General features: G+C 44.3%; 1 protein-coding gene across 1 annotated transcript in view; it reads left to right on the top strand.

The window, feature by feature from the left end:
* Nucleotides 1-320: 320 nt before the first annotated feature.
* LOC127934425 (guanylate cyclase soluble subunit beta-2-like) overlaps nucleotides 321-18,265 on the top strand; it is a 28,083-nt gene continuing 10,138 nt past the window's right edge. Inside the window, exon 1 of the mRNA XM_052531801.1 lies at nucleotides 321-455. Within this exon, the coding sequence (XP_052387761.1) occupies nucleotides 321-455 (135 nt within the window). The remainder of the gene's footprint in view (nucleotides 456-18,265) is intronic.

Genomic DNA, 18,265 nt, shown 5'->3' on the forward strand with positions numbered 1-18,265 from the left:
GAGGCCACCGAAGGAGAAATTTTGAAAGGCTGTATCTCGCCTAGGCCGAGCCCCAGGCACTTCAAACTCGGGACCGAGGTACACCCCGAGGCCCGCCTTCAGACGCCACCTCCCCGGAGCCAATGCTCCCCAGGGGCCCGGGTATAGCTCCCCCCAAAGAATGTTAGGATCTGTACCCTTATAACTCGGGCACCGGACCGCTCCAGGGCACGGGGGGCGGTCGCGCTCGGTAGGCCCAGTGGGCCACTAGGGTTTTGCCACTGGTCACCCCTCATCGACTTAGGTTTTGGCCGTCTTGCCCTGGGACCTCCAGGGTCTGGATGGAGAGTCTGGCGCCGCACTCTCACCGCTTTCGACGCTCCACCCTGCGGGCCGCCTCCGGGAGAGGAACCCCTCGCCACTGGTCACCCCCCATCGACTTCTTCGTATCATCCCATCGTCCGCCCCGGCCACTGGTACCCCCGGGACGCCGGCGGGGGTGTCGAACCGAGGTCGCACCGGTTGGGCCTCTTCCTCGGCCGACAAAAAACTTGAATCGAGGGTTGACTTTCAATGGATCGCAGCAAGTGAGCTGCTCTGCCACACACGAAACCCTGACCCAGAATCAGGTCGTCTACGGGTCATTTAAGCACTGGGTTCTCCACAAACTTCTGCTTAACACTTGTAAAGCCAAAAGGATCGTGAGGCCCGCTTTCACGATCCGGTCTCATACTGAAAATCAAGATCAAGTGAACTTTTGCTCTTATCTTCCATGGGAGGTTTTCTCTCCATGAGCTCACTTCAGGACACCTGTGTTACAGTTTGACAGGTGTACCACCTCAGTTCAAAGTCCCAGGGGGAGGGCATACCCGAGGGTCCACTCACATGCGTTTAGGATACAGATATTTCAATTACAGAGCCTCAAAAGAGCCTGTTATTTTTTATCACCACCTCTCAAAGTTGAAAATGGGTAATTTGCGTGCCTGGTGCCTTCCTTGGATGTGCCTTGTGCCTTCCTTGGATGTGGTAGTCATTTCTCAGGCTCCCTCTGCAGAATCGAACCCTGATTCCTCCGTTACCCGTGGTCACCATGGTAGGCGCCTAAAGTATTTATCAAAAGTTGATTGGGCACATATTCAAAAGAGTCATCACCACCGCAGGGGGCATGTGATCGGCCCAAGGTTATCTAGAGTCACCAAATAGACCAGGGCGGGGACGGATCCCCGACCCGGATGGGTTTTGGATCTGATAAATGCACGCGTCCCCACCCGTGAGGGAGGGTTGGCGCTCGTTTGCATGTATTAGCTCTGGAATTGCCACAGTTATCCAAGTGCCGGGTGGAGCGATCAAAGGGAGCATAACTGATTTAATGAGCCATTCGCAGTTTCACTGTACCAGCTGTTTGTACTTAGACCTGTACAGCTTAATCTTTGAGACAAGCATATGTTACTGACAGGATCAACCTGGTAGCCCACAGGAGGGGGTGTGGGTTGGACAACCGCAGCGCGCTTGTTTCCTACACACGGGTCTCACTCCGCGGTGGGTGTCGCACCCTGGGGGCGGAACCCACGCGGCGCGGCCGCTCATAGGGCGACGTGCGGCGACCTCCCCCACTCGGGGGTTATGGGGGTGGCTGGCCACTGATCGAGGCCGTAACCGGGAAAAGTGTGCTTCGCGTGGACAGGAGGAGGGCAGGGGAGGGTCGACGGAGCCGACCACCCACCTCACGCCTCCTCTCCGACCGCCGGTGTTGGACCCTTATGATAGACCGGCCTTCTGAGTCTCCCGAGAAAGTGGGGGTCGGGCCCCCGTCTCATGCGAGCATGTGCTGGACACGGTGTGTCGCCCTCATCGAAACCGTAACTTCCACTCACCGTGCCACCTAGGCGCACCCGCCCATAACGGCCAGCGGCCAGGCAGGGTCCTAGATCGGGCCCGCAACGTGCTCCACTCGATCCGTTCTCTTGCGATACGCGCCAGAACCTAAGTCCACAAAATGACGCGTTCGCCGACATCGCGACGGCACGTAAAAATGCCATCCCCTATCGGGCCGACCTCCGGAGTCGCGGGCGAATCTTGACGGTGGCCGGGTCTGAGACGCCTTTCCCGGCCTGCCCTGGAGCCTTGGGGAGGGTGGATGTCTGGCCAAGGCCCGCATCTTCGACTTGGTCATTTTTTTAAACACCGAATTCCTCCAGGGCCTCCGACTTGCCGAGTGAGGCCGATGAGGGCGAGGGCCGGTCGGATAGGTCTCCCACCGAAGAGGCCCCGGAGCCTATGACCTGCCACTGGTCACCCAGCGACCTGAGAACCGGAGTAGGGGGTGCCATCTCACCCTCATACCCAGGAGAGGGAGGCCACGCTGTGCCTGGGTCACTCGAAATAGCCCCTGGAGCTAAACCTTCAAATTTACAGAGAACCAGATTAGGGGGAGCCATCTCACTCTCATGCCCAAGAGGGTGAGGCCACATTGGGCCTAGGTCGCTTGGAAAAAGCCCCTGGATCTTAGCCTCCACGTTTAATGAGAACCGGAGTAGGGGGCTCCATCTCACCCTCATGCCCTAGAGGGTAAGGCCACGCTGGGCCCTGGGTCACTCGAAAAAGTCCCTGGAGCTCAGCCTCCAAGGTTACGGAAAACCCGGATAGGGGACACCATCGCACTCTCGTGCTCGAGAGGGTTAGGCCACGCTGGGCCTGGGTCGCTCGAAAAAGCCCCTGGAGCTTAGCCTCCATGGTTATAGAGAACCGGAGTAGGGGGCGCCATCTCAATCTCTTGCCCAGGAGAGGGAGGCCACGCTGGGCCTGGGTCGCTCGGAAAAGACCCTGGAGCTCAGCCTCCACGTTTAATGAGAACCGGAGTAGGGGGCGCAATCTCACTCTCATGCCCAGGAGAGGGAGGCCACGTTGGGCCTGGGTCGCTTGAAAAAAGTCCCTGGAGCTCAGCCTCCAAGGTTACGGAGAACCAGAGTAGGGGGCGCCATCTCACTCTCTTGCCCAGGAGAGGGAGGCCACGTTGGGCCTGGGTCGCTTGAAAAAAGTCCCTGGAGCTCAGCCTCCAAGGTTACGGAGAACCCGAGTAGGGGGCGCCATCTCACTCTCATGCCCAGGAGAGGGAGGCCATGTTGTACCTGGGTCGCTAGAAAAAGCCCCTGGAGCTCAGCCTCCAAGGATACGGAGAACCAGAGTAGGGGGCGCCATCTCACCCTCGTGCCCGAGAAGGTTAGGCCACGCAGGGCCTGGGTCGCTCGAAAAAGCCCCTGGAGCTCAGCCTCCATGGTTATAGAGAACCGGAGTAGGGGGCGCCATCTCAATATCTTGCCCAGGAGAGGGAGGCCACACTGGGCCTGGGTCGCTCGGAAAAGACCCTGGAGCTCAGCCTCCAAGGTTTCGGAGAATCAGAGTAGGGGGCGCCATCTCACCCTCATGCCCGAGAGGGTTAGGCCACGTTGGGCCTGGGTCGCTCGAAAAAGACCCTGGAGCTCGCCTCCACGTTTAATGAGAACCGGAGTAGGGGGCGCTATCTCACTCTCATGCCCAGGAGAGGGAGGCCATGTTGGACCTGGGTCGCTTGAAAAAGCCCCTGGAGCTCAGCCTCCAAGGATACGGAGAACCAGAGTAGGGGGCGCCATCTCACCCTCGTGCCCGAGAAGGTTAGGCCACGTTGGGCCTGGGTCGCTCGAAAAAGACCCTGGAGCTCAGCCTCCACGTTTAATGAGAACCGGAGTAGGGGGCGCTATCTCACTCTCATGCCCAGGAGAGGGAGGCCATGTTGGACCTGGGTCGCTTGAAAAAGCCCCTGGAGCTCAGCCTCCAAGGATACGTAGAACCAGAGTAGGGGGCGCCATCTCACCCTCGTGCCCGAGAAGGTTAGGCCACGCAGGGCCTGGGTCACTCGAAAAAGCCCCTGGAGCTCAGCCTCCATGGTTACGGAGAACCAGAGTAGGGGGCGCCATCTCACCCTCGTGCCCGAGAAGGTTAGGCCACGCAGGGCCTGGGTCGCTCGAAAAAGCCCCTGGAGCTCAGCCTCCATGGTTATAGAGAACCGGAGTAGGGGGCGCCATCTCAATCTCTTGCCCAGGAGAGGGAGGCCACGCTGGGCCTGGGTCGCTCGGAAAAGACCCTGGAGCTCAGCCTCCACGTTTAATGAGAACCGGAGTAGGGGGCGCAATCTCACTCTCATGCCCAGGAGAGGGAGGCCACGTTGGGCCTGGGTCGCTTGAAAAAAGTCCCTGGAGCTCAGCCTCCAAGGTTACGGAGAACCCGAGTAGGGGGCGCCATCTCACTCTCATGCCCAGGAGAGGGAGGCCATGTTGTACCTGGGTCGCTAGAAAAAGCCCCTGGAGCTCAGCCTCCAAGGATACGGAGAACCAGAGTAGGGGGCGCCATCTCACCCTCGTGCCCGAGAAGGTTAGGCCACGCAGGGCCTGGGTCGCTCGAAAAAGCCCCTGGAGCTCAGCCTCCATGGTTATAGAGAACCGGAGTAGGGGGCGCCATCTCAATATCTTGCCCAGGAGAGGGAGGCCACGCTGGGCCTGGGTCGCTTGAAAAAGCCCCTGGAGCTCAGCCTCCAAGGATACGGAGAACCAGAGTAGGGGGCGCCATCTCACCCTCGTGCCCGAGAAGGTTAGGCCACGCAGGGCCTGGGTCGCTCGAAAAAGCCCCTGGAGCTCAGCCTCCATGGTTATAGAGAACCGGAGTAGGGGGCGCCATCTCAATATCTTGCCCAGGAGAGGGAGGCCACACTGGGCCTGGGTCGCTCGGAAAAGACCCTGGAGCTCAGCCTCCAAGGTTTCGGAGAATCAGAGTAGGGGGCGCCATCTCACCCTCATGCCCGAGAGGGTTAGGCCACGTTGGGCCTGGGTCGCTCGAAAAAGACCCTGGAGCTCGCCTCCACGTTTAATGAGAACCGGAGTAGGGGGCGCTATCTCACTCTCATGCCCAGGAGAGGGAGGCCATGTTGGACCTGGGTCGCTTGAAAAAGCCCCTGGAGCTCAGCCTCCAAGGATACGGAGAACCAGAGTAGGGGGCGCCATCTCACCCTCGTGCCCGAGAAGGTTAGGCCACGTTGGGCCTGGGTCGCTCGAAAAAGACCCTGGAGCTCAGCCTCCACGTTTAATGAGAACCGGAGTAGGGGGCGCTATCTCACTCTCATGCCCAGGAGAGGGAGGCCATGTTGGACCTGGGTCGCTTGAAAAAGCCCCTGGAGCTCAGCCTCCAAGGATACGTAGAACCAGAGTAGGGGGCGCCATCTCACCCTCGTGCCCGAGAAGGTTAGGCCACGCAGGGCCTGGGTCGCTCGAAAAAGCCCCTGGAGCTCAGCCTCCATGGTTACGGAGAACCAGAGTAGGGGGCGCCATCTCACTCTCTTGCCCAGGAGTGGGAGGCCACGCTGGGCCTGGGTCGCTCGAAAAAGCCCCTGGAGCTCAGCCTCCAAGGTTACGGAGAACCAGAGTAGGGGGCGCCATCTCACCCTCATGCCCGAGAGGGTTAGGCCACGTTGGGCCTGGGTCGCTCGAAAAAGACCCTGGAGCTCAGCCTCCACGTTTAATGAGAACCGGAGTAGGGGGCGCTATCTCACTCTCATGCCCAGGAGAGGGAGGCCACGTTGGGCCTGGGTCGCTTGAAAAAGCCCCTGGAGCTCAGCCTGTGAAGCACTTTTGTCATCACCCCGACGGCGGGTAAAAACAGCATCCTCTATCGGGCCGACCTCCGGGGTCGCGGGCGGAATCGGAGCTCTACCCGGGAAAGGCGCACCATCCTGGGCATGGCCACTGGAGAGGGGGTGGTTGGAAGTTCGACCGGGGCCCGCTGGGGAACGCCGGGGCCTACGGACTTGAAACTCGGATCGTTGTTAGGGCCCATCGTCCCCTCTCGGAAGCCGCCACCCCCGAGCCGACAGCCCCCCGGTGGCCGGGGATAGCGCCCCCCAAAGTTAGAAATTTTGAATGGCTATATCTCTCCTAGGCCGAGACCCAGGGACTTCAAACTTGGGACCGCGGTAGACCCTGAGACCCCCTATCAGACGCCGCCACCCATGGGCCGATGGCCCCCCGACAGCCGGGGATAGCGCCCCCCAAAGTTCGAAATTTTGAACGGCTATATCTCGCCGAGGCCGAGACCCAGTGACTTCAAACTCGGGACCGTGGTAGACTCTGAGGCCCCCTTTCAGATGCCACTACCCACGGGCCGATAGCCTACCGGGGGCAGGGGATAGCGCCCCCCCAATGTCAAAACTTTGACCAGCCATATCTTGCCAAGGCTGAGCCTCAGGGATTTCAAACTCGGGATCGAAGTAGACCCGGATTCCCCCCATCTGACGCCGCCTCCCCCGATATTCTATATATATACATGCACACACACACACACACACACACACAAAATAAATAATTTATAATCCCAAAGGCAGGGCAGTAAAATGGCAATATATTATCCTCCAGACAACCCAGATATAATATAATATAATATGATATAATATAATATAATAAAATATACTATAATATAATATAATATAATAGTTGTCTGGAACGCATCACATTAACAGTTCAATAAATGAGCGTGTACTACAATTCGAGCCATTCTATAAATTGACATTTCAGCACTTCAGAGACATTCTTAAACTCTTAAGGTGGCTTAATGCATTGAAACATGTTTTTAAAAGATCAAACTCAGTTGAAGACATTACAGCATAATATTTATAGACAAGCATATGAGTTGTTGAACGCAACACATTTAACCCTTGTATGGTGTTCGGGTCTGTTGGACCCGTTTTCATTTTTTATCAAAATAAAAATTATACAATTAATTATTTTTTCAAGGCTAATAAAAGTGTGAAAACTGTAGGCCCTGTGTACCTTTACTCTGTCCTCCTCCTGTCAGTGTGTGTGTGTGTGTGTGTGTGAGTTTTGTGTTTCTACACCTGCCGTTCCCACACAATTCAAGCACGACCACTGTCTGCGCTCACATTCCTGCTCATTTTCCCTCTGTCTTGTGGGAACCAATCTTTCTTTTCTCATACTCTATCCCAGCTTCGAATTGGGCACGGGACACAATAAATAATAATAAATAATAAATAAATAATAAATAAGCTTTGCCAGTGTGGTGAAAATTGTAGGTTCTGTGTACCTTCACTCTGACCGGGCCTGCTGTAGTGTGTAAATCATTTTTTTGACGACCCGCTTACATCATCTTTTAAAAGTATCCCGTATCCGATTTTTGCATTTACACTATACACTGCTGAAACTACCAAACGTAGATGTTCTGACCCAGAAAAGGAAGTAAAACAGCACGAAATACAATGGATGCAGATTTTTTTTTTTATTGAACAAACATTAATGTACAAACCTCTAGGGCAAATCAATACATCTTCACATTACAATGTACAGAATAGAATAGGTTCATCTACATACAACAGAAAGAGAGAGAACAAAAGGAAAAAGGGAAGAAAAAAATTTAAATAATAATCTAGGAGCGGGGCTAGGGTTTTTCTTGTAAATCATACTCCATAATAGTAGTAAACATGCGTATTGCATTTTTCTTTTTCATCATTTTAAGGGCTTTTGAATACAAAATAAACTCATTATGAAATGCATAAAAGGCTGGTTTAACTTTCAAGAATCTGGATTTATGAATATTCCCAGCATAAGGATGCTATTGACCAGAAAATCTATTTTGTTATTATTCATTACAAGTCCATAGACAATGTCTTTTAGGGTGAAGTTGACCAGGTAACGTATCTTTGGGTAAAGCCAGTCATGAATATCAGACCATAAAGCATCCACATGCTAGCAATGAAAGAACAGGTGATCCGTAGTTTCGATATCATCACAAAATATACATTTATTAGAATCAAATCCACATCTAAGTCTTAAGTACTCACTGGATGGATCTATCCCATTTAAAACTTTAAAATGAATTTCTTTAATCTTGGGAGATAAAGGAAATGTTATGTATTTAGTTCTAAGAATATGAATGATATCTTTCTGGAAATTAGAAGAAATCGAATTTCTGTAGACTGCGATAGGATAAGAAATGTTATTAAACATATTTCTAATAGTTTTGTTGGAAAGTTTACCTCCTTTAAATTCACAGCCTTCAATCAACAGTGGAGGTGAACACAGGGTCATAGGGTTCGAATAAAGAAGATTTTCTTTGATCAGACAAATAACAGAGTTAGGAATAGCTTTAACAATAGATTCAAATTTAGCTCGACTGTAATTAAAATATTTAAAACAGAAATTGTCATATGATATAATAGCACTATCCTCAGTTAAACGGGACACTGACCAAATACCTTTTTCCATCCAATCCTTGTCATACAATGATTTGTTTCTAAGTGTAATGTATCTGTTATTCCATAATGGTGTGTTGTGTGGTGTGAATTTATGGTTATATAAAATCTTCCAATATAACAAGACCTGTTGGTAAAACTGGGATAATTTAACTGGGAGACGTTGAGCAGTGAAGTCACATCTTAAAAGAAACTCTATTCCTCCTAATTTCTTAAATAACTCTCTGGGAATATGAAACCAAAAACTGTTATTATTTAAAAGGGATTTTAACCAATTCATTTTAAGGGTCTCGTTTATAGAGTCAAAATCAATAGCTTGTAAACCTCCCTCTTTATATTGTTTTATCATCTCTACTTTCTTCATATAATGGGTCTTCTTTTTCCAGATGTAGCCAAAGTTAATTTGATTGATTTTTTTAATAGCTCTATTTGAAACAGCAATTGTGTATGCTGGATAGATTAACCTCGAAATACTTTCCATCTTAGTCAAAAATACTCTACCTAATAAACTTATAAGAGTTTAATTTGACATTTATCTATTGTATTCCACACATTCATAAGTTCATTTTCAGAGGAGTCTTTTGAAATAAGCATGCCTAAATATTTAACTTTAGATTTTATAGGGATGTTATAAGCCTCAGTTAATTGACATTGATGGACTGGCATTAATTCACACTTGTTCAGATTTATTTTTAAACCAGAAGCTTTGGAAAACATTTGAATAGATTGTAGTATTTTGGGGACTTCTGATAATTGCTTTATAAAAAATGCAGTATCACCTGCAAATCGGCCGATGATAAGTGTCTGACCAAGTACCTCTAGTGGGGGCTATCGCTGAGTTTTTGATAAAGATGGAAAGCAGTTCTGTTGTTATAATAAAAAGAAATGGGGAAATAGGACAACAAAGATGTATACTGTAGAATTAAATATAGTAATAATGTGCATGAAAGTACACTGTAGTCTTAAATATTAAGATACACATAACTTAACAACATTTCATATATATAATTAAATAAGAAAAAAATTTATTGTTTAAATATTAAACTGTAACTATGCTTCCACTATTCGAGCTCACTGATTGGTTTAAGAATAAACCACCAATTTATCATTTATATTTTTGCTGCATATGCTAAAGAACAACATCAGTTGTACCAAGTGTGGTGCCAGCCCAAGTTATTTTTCGGTTCATTGCCAGGGCATTCAATAAAGACAGTTAACAATCTAGCTTCTGAGTATAAGTTATTAACCCAACAATAGCGGGGTCATTTTTTTAATTATTATTATTTTTTTTATTTTTTTTTTGCAGTGGGCCGTGCAAACATGTGTTTGGTTGTGTGGGCTGAGAGTTGAAAAAGGTTGGGAACCACTGATCTAGAATATCAAAAACGAATAGAATATTATTATGTATAGATCTTCCCTTCATAAAGCCAGATTGAGATTCACTTATAATTTTGTGTAAAAACATTTTTAATCTGTTAGCATATATAAGGGTCACAATTTTATAATCGGTGTTTAATAATGTAATTGGTCTAAAGTTATCTAAAATTTTAGGGTCTTTATCAGGCTTGGGGATTAAAGTTATTATACCTTGTTTCGTGGTGGATGGAAATGTCATATTTTCTGTTGCTTCTTTTAACATAAGCATAAAAGGTTCTTTAAGTGTGCTCCAAAAGTGCTTATAAAACTTTGCAGTGAGGCCGTCACAACCTGGAGATTTGTCTAGACATAAACTACCTACTGCTTTATCTAATTCATCAGATGTAATATCTGCATCACACAGTGCTACACAATCATCATCTGTATGGGGAATAAAGTCTTTAATAAGGTCAAAAAAGGATGTTGTATCATCCAGAGAAAAGGTTGAGGAATATAGGTTACTGTAAAAGGAAACCACTTCCTTAGTGATTGAAGCTTGATCAGTAATTGCTTGGCCCTGGATCAATAAGGCTTTAACTGAAAGGTTCTCTTTCCTTCTTTTTTCTAACAGACAGAAATGGGAAGTGCTCCTTTCCCCCTCCTCAATCCATTTAGCCCTAGACCTGATAAAAGCTCCTTCTGCTTTACAAAGATAGATTTCATCAAGTTTGTTTGGAAGACTTTGTAGTTTTCGTTTTTCATTATCAGTAGGTGATGTTTTATTATAAAATACATTTATTTCTTTAATAATATCAGATTCAGATCATTTGTTACTTCGATTTAGTGTTTTACCAAAATTAATTGAGTATTCCATAATTTTAAATTGAAGATATTCCCATTTGGAGATATAGGACACTATTAACTCGTCAGACATCACATTAGAGACCATGGCCCTAATACCCTCATCAAATGACTGGCATTTTAATAAATTAGAATTGAATTTCCAATATCCTTTATTTTGAAGGCTAACACCAGGAGGTTTAAAAATGTATTTAATAAGAGAATGATGTGTAAGAAGAGCTGTAGACATACAACAATCACTGACAAAATTAACAATAGAAACTGAAATTAGCCAAAAATCTATTCTTGACTTTACTACATTATTTGGCTTAAACCGAGAATACTGTTTCATGTTAAGATATTTAAAGCACCAAGGATCCAGCAAATTGTGAGTACGACAAAAATCGGTTAAAACAGGGTTATAAGAACTAAGGCTACATCTGGAGGGATATCTATCAAGGCATTCACCACTGACCATGTTAAAATCACCACCCATAATTGTATTAGCAGTCGGATAATTTAGTTTAAGGTATACAATAACACTGGAAACATCTGAAATCAACTGTCTGTTTTGAATTACGTTATTGAAACCATAAATATTGACCATAATAAAATAATGGCCATCCATATTCATGACACAGATTAACCAGTGCCCATTATTGCTGAATCCAGATGTCACTAGTTAACCAGGTGGGTTACAAAACAAAACAGCCACCCCTGCTGATCTAGTGGACCCATGATCAAAAAGGATTTTGTCTCCCCATTGATTTATCCAAAATCTTTCATCCTCTTGTTTGGAGTGTGTTTCTTGCAACAAAATAAATTGTGCTTTTTCGCCCTTGCAAAACAAAAATAATGATTTTCTCTTAGTGTTCTCTCTTAATACCCTAACATTAAGTGAAATACAAGAAAAAACAAAATTATTCATAAACAAAACTGGCAACTGCCAACAAATATTAATCCGATCAAAAAAATTTACTTCTGAAAAAATGTAGAAACGAAAGCCCAAACAGGCACTGTCCCTTCAAACTGCATTCAGTGCAAAATAACCCTCCAAACAAATTCTATTAATCAAAAGGTTATTTCAAGCTTTAAATTCTAAAGCATTTGTTCATATACCTTATGTGTTCCTAAGTAAGTCTTTGTCCATTTATTTATCCAACACCTCCTCTGAAGTGCACGCGTACCCACATCTCTAGCTTCTTTTATCTTTGGCCACAGAGCAGCTCGGGTCTCCCTGTCGGCTTCGCAGAGGTCTTCGATGAAGTTGATACGAAGCTCTTTGCAGATCGAGTGGTCCTTTGTCATTCTCCACAGTGCATCTCGGTGTATTCTCTGAGTAGACTGAATGATGACATGCCTTGTTTTATTTCCTTCACGTCTGCCTATTCGATCAACCGAATCAACAATGTGATTGATGTTCGAGGACCAGGATGGGGAGATTTTCACCAGCCACTGTGCAACCGCCTCACGTATGTCTTCACCTTCCTTTTCCTTTCGACCACGAATCCACAGATTCCATCGGTGTTTGTATCTCTCCAGCTCCAAGACACGCTCCATCAACTCCTCGTGATCTTTCTTTAAAGCCGATACTTCGCAGACCGAAGACTGTAACTGAACTCAACTGCCTTGGCTATACTTGTTAACATGATGGAACTCTGTTGTATCTGAGTACCTAGTATGTCCACCTTATCCGTTAGCTGCTTTATCGCTTCTAAGACTGCATTCATTCCTTCTTTCCCTTCTGTCCCCGTATCCTTCCTCTTAACTGTTCCTCTTCTTTACCAGCGAGAAAGGATCTTTTCTTTTAGTATTCTCAGTGGAAACTTCCATCCTCGTAGCATACTCATGGCCATCATCTACCTCGTTACTGCGGCATGAAGCAAGATTCTTTTTTGTAGTCATGGTGCACCTTGTTTTCTTTTGTTTTTCAGATTCTTAATATATTCAACTTCAAAAGGAACGAATTGTATGGACTGGAAAGTGTAACATGAAACAAAAACTGGGACAGTCCTCGAGAGCTCACAACATACGATGCACCCTATCCGCCATCTTGCCAGGAATCCCAATGGATGCAGATGCAAATAAAATTATACAGTGTTTTGCTTTCCACAATATTTTGAAAAGTCAACAAAAAAAAATCAGGGTTTGGATGAAATCAGGGGCAGGGTTTGGATGTTTTTCCTTCATCCTCTCTATTAGACAACTCTAAACTCAAACAGGTTTCCTTTTTCTTCAGTTGGAACCTCAGTTCCGCCAACTTGGAATTGTTGGCCTGTCCCAGCTGTCCAGCAGTTGCCTTTTCATGGTGTTTCATGACAGCATCTATTGTTGTTTTTTCCTCTATATTTTTATTACCATATAGTCTGTTTGTCTGTCTATCCTCTAAGTGTTATATTTAATCATATAACAATAAATTATATGTTTTTTATTTTTTTTATTTCTGCCCTGGAAGCTTCAAGGCTACTTCAGAACCTGCTTCACTGCCGATAACAGACAGCTAAAAGTGTTGTTTCATATGATAGCTCTAAGAACATAGATAAATATCCACCTCTTTCAGCATTCGGGTCATTATAAGAAAACGTGCCATTTCCCACTTTTAATGTTTGATTTTCAAAGTACTGTTTTGAAAATCTTTAAGCCCCTTTTTGGATGAAGTAGATCCTTACCTCTAAGGAAAATGTTCCGTGCCATCTCAGGCTATCTTATTTTATTTATTTTTTTCTTCATATAACCAATTTTAATGTGTGTTTTTGGTCAACCCTTTTACCAACATATTAATTATTTTTTGAAAAGGTTTTAAATACATATATAGAACAAATCTGATATACTGTGAAAGATAAACCCCCCTTTTTACATTAAGAGTGTTTGTGAATTGAGAATATTGAAAGTTTTTTTTTTTTTTTTTTTAGCGGATGAATACGTTCATTTCCAAATGACACTCTCCCAGCATCTTCTGTTTTAAGAAAAATGTATGGAAATAAAAATGAAACGCCTCAATTCAATTTTGAGTGAAAAATTAGCCTCTCTTACTAAACATTTACAATTAATTGATTACATTTTTATTTAAATGTTTTCAATTCTATTAGAATATTATACAAGTAACAGGGTTGACACATCGTTAACAGGGTTGACAACAGTTACCGTATTGGTTATACTGCTTGTTTGAGTTACAGTTATGGTTGTAATGGAGTCTCAATTGGACATTCATAAACCTGTAATTCAACATGACTAATCAGCATATTTTGTAGACAGCTCTATTGAGATATTTTAGCATAAAAATTATGAAAAACCGAAACTTACCTGTTTGCATGAACTTGTTTGCATGAACTGTTGCCCCGCCTTCTACTTCTCAAACCTCGTACTTTCTATGATATAGTGCTGAGAAAACACAAAGTTACCCATTGTGTGTTGGTAGTGGCGTGTACTATGCAGTTTGCTTTGCCAATTGCAGAACGTGATTGGTAAAGGGTTTGCCAGAATATACCCTGACCCAGATCTATCCAGTTAGTGAAGCATTGGTTTCCACACTGTTTTCGTTATATAAATAAATTAAGGAAATTATTATTTTATAAGATTCACTCATAAGAATCATCTGTTCACGAATCGGATCGTGAACTTGCATTACCGAGCCAAAGATGATAGCCTACTGAACATTTCAAAAGAATAAAGAATTCAAGTTCATCTGTAAAGCACATAAAGCTATCGTTTGACTTCATGAACTTTAATTTCATGCGTGCTTCATATGGATCTGTTGACTGAATGGAGAGTGTGATTTCTAGGAGAATGTTTGTGTTGTTATGTGCTTGTGTGCACGCTCATTAAGAGTTGCTAAATGAACAGCTGCTGCGCACAGTTTTTTGTTTCAACAGAAAAAAAAAATCAGTCGCGGTATTGGTTGAAATCCCCAAACTTAAGTATTACATTAATAAATTACATAAAAATAAAAGTAATCACTGGTAATCTGAAATAGTTTTCAGATGTAACTGCAATCTGATTACCCCTTATTTAAAATGTTATTATAACAAAATACAGTTACTCATATTTTGTATTTTAAATACGTAATGCCGTTACATTTATTTAGTTAATCCCCAGCCCTGATTATTTATGATTTTGTAGCATACTGTAAATCTAAGTAGCTCACATGCCCTCAAATAACCATACAAGTCACACAAGTTGGATTTATTTTTTGACAAGAAAACGTTTTCAAACTGTTTGGATGGAGAGTGTTCCAAATGTAAACCGAAAAGCTTGTTAATTTATTGACTTCTCATAATAAAAATAATAATGGCTTTTGGTTTAAAAAGCACATTTATAAAACCCAGTGCACTTGTGTGTATCAGTATAGATCAGTAACCTCAACACATTTTAGCCTACCTATCAGTAGAAGTACGTCTGTTAAAATTCTCAGTCATTCAGGGCACTCTCCACCAGTCATTTAGAAATGAAGAAACCCCTTGGATGAGAGGCAATATCTTCAGGCAATAAGTCCAGTTGCAGTTTTAGCGTATGCTTTTCTGGTAACAGGGCTGACACAATGAGCGAGTCTCTGTCTTTCAGACATTACATAAACTCAAAGAAAATTCATTAAAAGAAGAGAACACTTAATTGTCTTCTACTATCAACTTCATGAAAGGCATATAATGTCACTTCCTGGAACTGATGCAACTTTTGGATCAATGTGTCTTGGAGGGGTGATGTTTCAAAGTCACACCACCTTGCTACTGGTGTTCCTCAAGGCTCAGTACTTGGACCACTTCTCTTCTCCATCTACATGACGTCATTAGGATCTGTCATTCAGAAGCATGGCTTTTCTTATCACTGCTATGCTGATGACACCCAACTCTACTTCTCATTCCAGCCAGATGACCCGACGGTAGCTGCTCGCATTTCAGCCTGTCTGAGTGACATTTCTAGCTGGATGAATGACCATCACCTCCAGCTTAACCTTACGAAGACAGAACTCCTGGTGATTCCAGCTAACCCATCGTTTCATCACAACTTCTCTAAACAGCTGGGCTCATCAACCATTACTCCTTCGAGGACAGCCAGAAACCTAGGAGTTGTGATGGATCATCAGTTAAGCTTCACAGACCACATTGCTACAACGACCCGGTCCTGCAGGTTTGCCTTATACAACATTAGCCTTCCTTCCTTCCTGAAACCCTTCCTTTCAGAGCAAGCAACCCAACTTCTTGTCCAAGCTCTTGTTCTCTCCAGACTGGACTATTGTAATGCTCTCCTGGCTCTTCCTGCATGTACTGTCAAGCCTCTGCAAATGATCCAGAATGCAGCAGCGAGGATTGTCTTCAATGAGCCAAAAAAAGCTCATGTTACTCCTCTCCTCATCAGGTTACACTGGCTACCAGTAGCCACCCGCATCGAATTCAAGGTACTGATGCTTGCCTACAAGACGACCACTGGCACGGCACCATCTTACCTAAACTCACTGGTTAAATCCTATGTGCCCTCCAGAAGTTTGTGCTCTGCAAGTGAACGACGCCTCGTGGTGCCATCCCAAAGAAGTTCAAAATCACTCTCACGGACCTTTTCCTGGACTGTGCCCAGCTGGCGGAATGACCTCCCAATCTCAATTCGTACAGCTGAGTCTTTAGTCATTTTCAAGAAACATCTAAAGACTCATCTTTTTCGCCTGCACTTAACCTACTAACACCAGTACTTTTCCTTTTCTTGTCTTTTTCATTTAATAAAAAAAAAAAAAAAAAAACCTGGCTATGCGTTCTACACTAGACTAACTGAGACTTGTCATGGCACTTGTATTCTGTGGTTGTTCTCTTGTTGACCTGACTGCTTCTATTGTTCTCATTTGTAAGTCGCTTTGGATAAAAGCGTCTGCTAAACGATTAAATGTAAATGTAAGTGTAAATGGAACAGTCTATTATCTTTAAAGAGGTGTTTTCATAAAAAGTAACAGGGTTGACGAGAACCTAGGGACCCGACTAAATTGTTTTTTTTTATTTTATTTGACACGTTAAGAATAAAATTCAATTATGACTAATGAACTGACACTTCATTATACTATATGTTTTTGTTTTTTTTTATAATAGTTTGACTTTTTTGCCCTCGATAGCAAGTAGAAGTAGAAAAATCATACAGAGGGACAGGCCATTTTCAACATTTCTTCAAGATGCTTTGCACAAAAATTTGATTTAAATCCTTTAAAAACAAAAGAAACAGAAAATAATTTATTCTTATATTATGAGACATTATGGAAACTAAATTATGAATTTATTGTTTTATGTTTTATTAAGATTTACAGAGCTTTTTTTTTTCCCTGAGGGACACAAAATGGCACGTTTTCGTATAATGACCCATTTACTGAAACTGGACTCATCAATCAATCAATCTGTCCAATCAATCAAACTTGAGTCGATTTCTGATTTGTTTTTTTGTTTCCTTTTCTTACAAATCCGTTTTATCCGATTAGTTTAAAAGTGTGATTCACTCGCAATCTGGTGTAGCTAATTCTGATGCTGCACAGTTCCTAATGGGTTAATAACAGTAATAATCCTCTCGTAGTAAAAGGTTACCTGACACAAGAGAAGACAGGACGAGATCAAGCAGTGAGCAAACACAGAAGAGCAGAGGTCCAGCATCCCTGCTTCACTCCTGAGGTCACGCCCGAGGTGATGTGAGGGACCCAGAGCAACACAAGCACAGGAGCACTTCTACTGAAGAGATGCCTCCATCTCAGCTGCAGACGCTTTATTACTCTGATAAAGTCACAGAGTGAAAATAAGTTCTTCTGAATGTGGCGTGACTCCAGCTCAGGACTAGGAACTCCTCATCACTGTCGAATGGCTGGTCCGTGGTCAGTGTCAGACTGTGTAACTCCACAGACGATCCTAAGAGCAGCTCACACAGAAACACATCGTGAGGAGCAGCAGCGTGTCGCTCAGATCCAGTGCGCGTGAAGCAGAGCCACACACTCCTCAGATCTCCGCTGCTGTTCAGAGCACACACACACACACACACACACACACACACACACTGTGATGGAGTCTCCTCCCTCCCTCTCTCGCTCTCTCTCTCTTCTCTAGTGCTCCAGTCAACCATAACATTTGCAAACCAGTAGCTACATGCATTTCTCAAAGCACCACCCAATGGATAACCTATAAAAGCCTGAACTTTCTCACGTTCATTAGTTCATCATCTCTCAGAAGTATTTATGAGCACCAGTGCCATCTGAATGTTTAATCTCTGGCAGGAAGTGCACTGTGGCTACAGTTTGCATGACAATTACTGAAACTACACAAGACTGCACTTATTCTGTTTGTTTTCAACAGTACAAATGAACTGTGACCCTGGGGCACAAAACCATAAGGGCCTATTTTTTTAAATGTATAATTTTGACTCATACAATGTTACAAGAGTTGGCTATTGCTACAAATCTACCAACAAATATTACAAGAGACTGAACTGTCTCTCTCTCTCTATATTCAGAGTGTAAAACACAAGTGGACTGTAATATGAATCAGTACAGTGCACATTGTTTGATTACTCTTCTGTCTACAGACGAATGAATGATTCTGAACATGGTCTCCATAATAACTGCCTCTCTATACTCACATCTTCTTCTTCCTCTTCTTCTTCTTCTTCCTCTTCTTCCTCTTCTTCTTCTTCTTCTTCTTCTTCTTCTTCTTCTTCTTCTTCTCAGCTCTGTCTATATGGTGCTCAAATGTAGCCTTGTGAAATGTATATCTGACCTATTTTAGAGAACAGATTGATCTAATGCTTTACATTCCCTTTCATTTGTGATGTTCAACATTCATTATATTAAAT

This window comes from Carassius gibelio, chromosome A18 (assembly GCF_023724105.1).
Source record: "Carassius gibelio isolate Cgi1373 ecotype wild population from Czech Republic chromosome A18, carGib1.2-hapl.c, whole genome shotgun sequence".
NCBI classification, from domain to species: Eukaryota; Metazoa; Chordata; class Actinopteri; order Cypriniformes; family Cyprinidae; genus Carassius; species Carassius gibelio.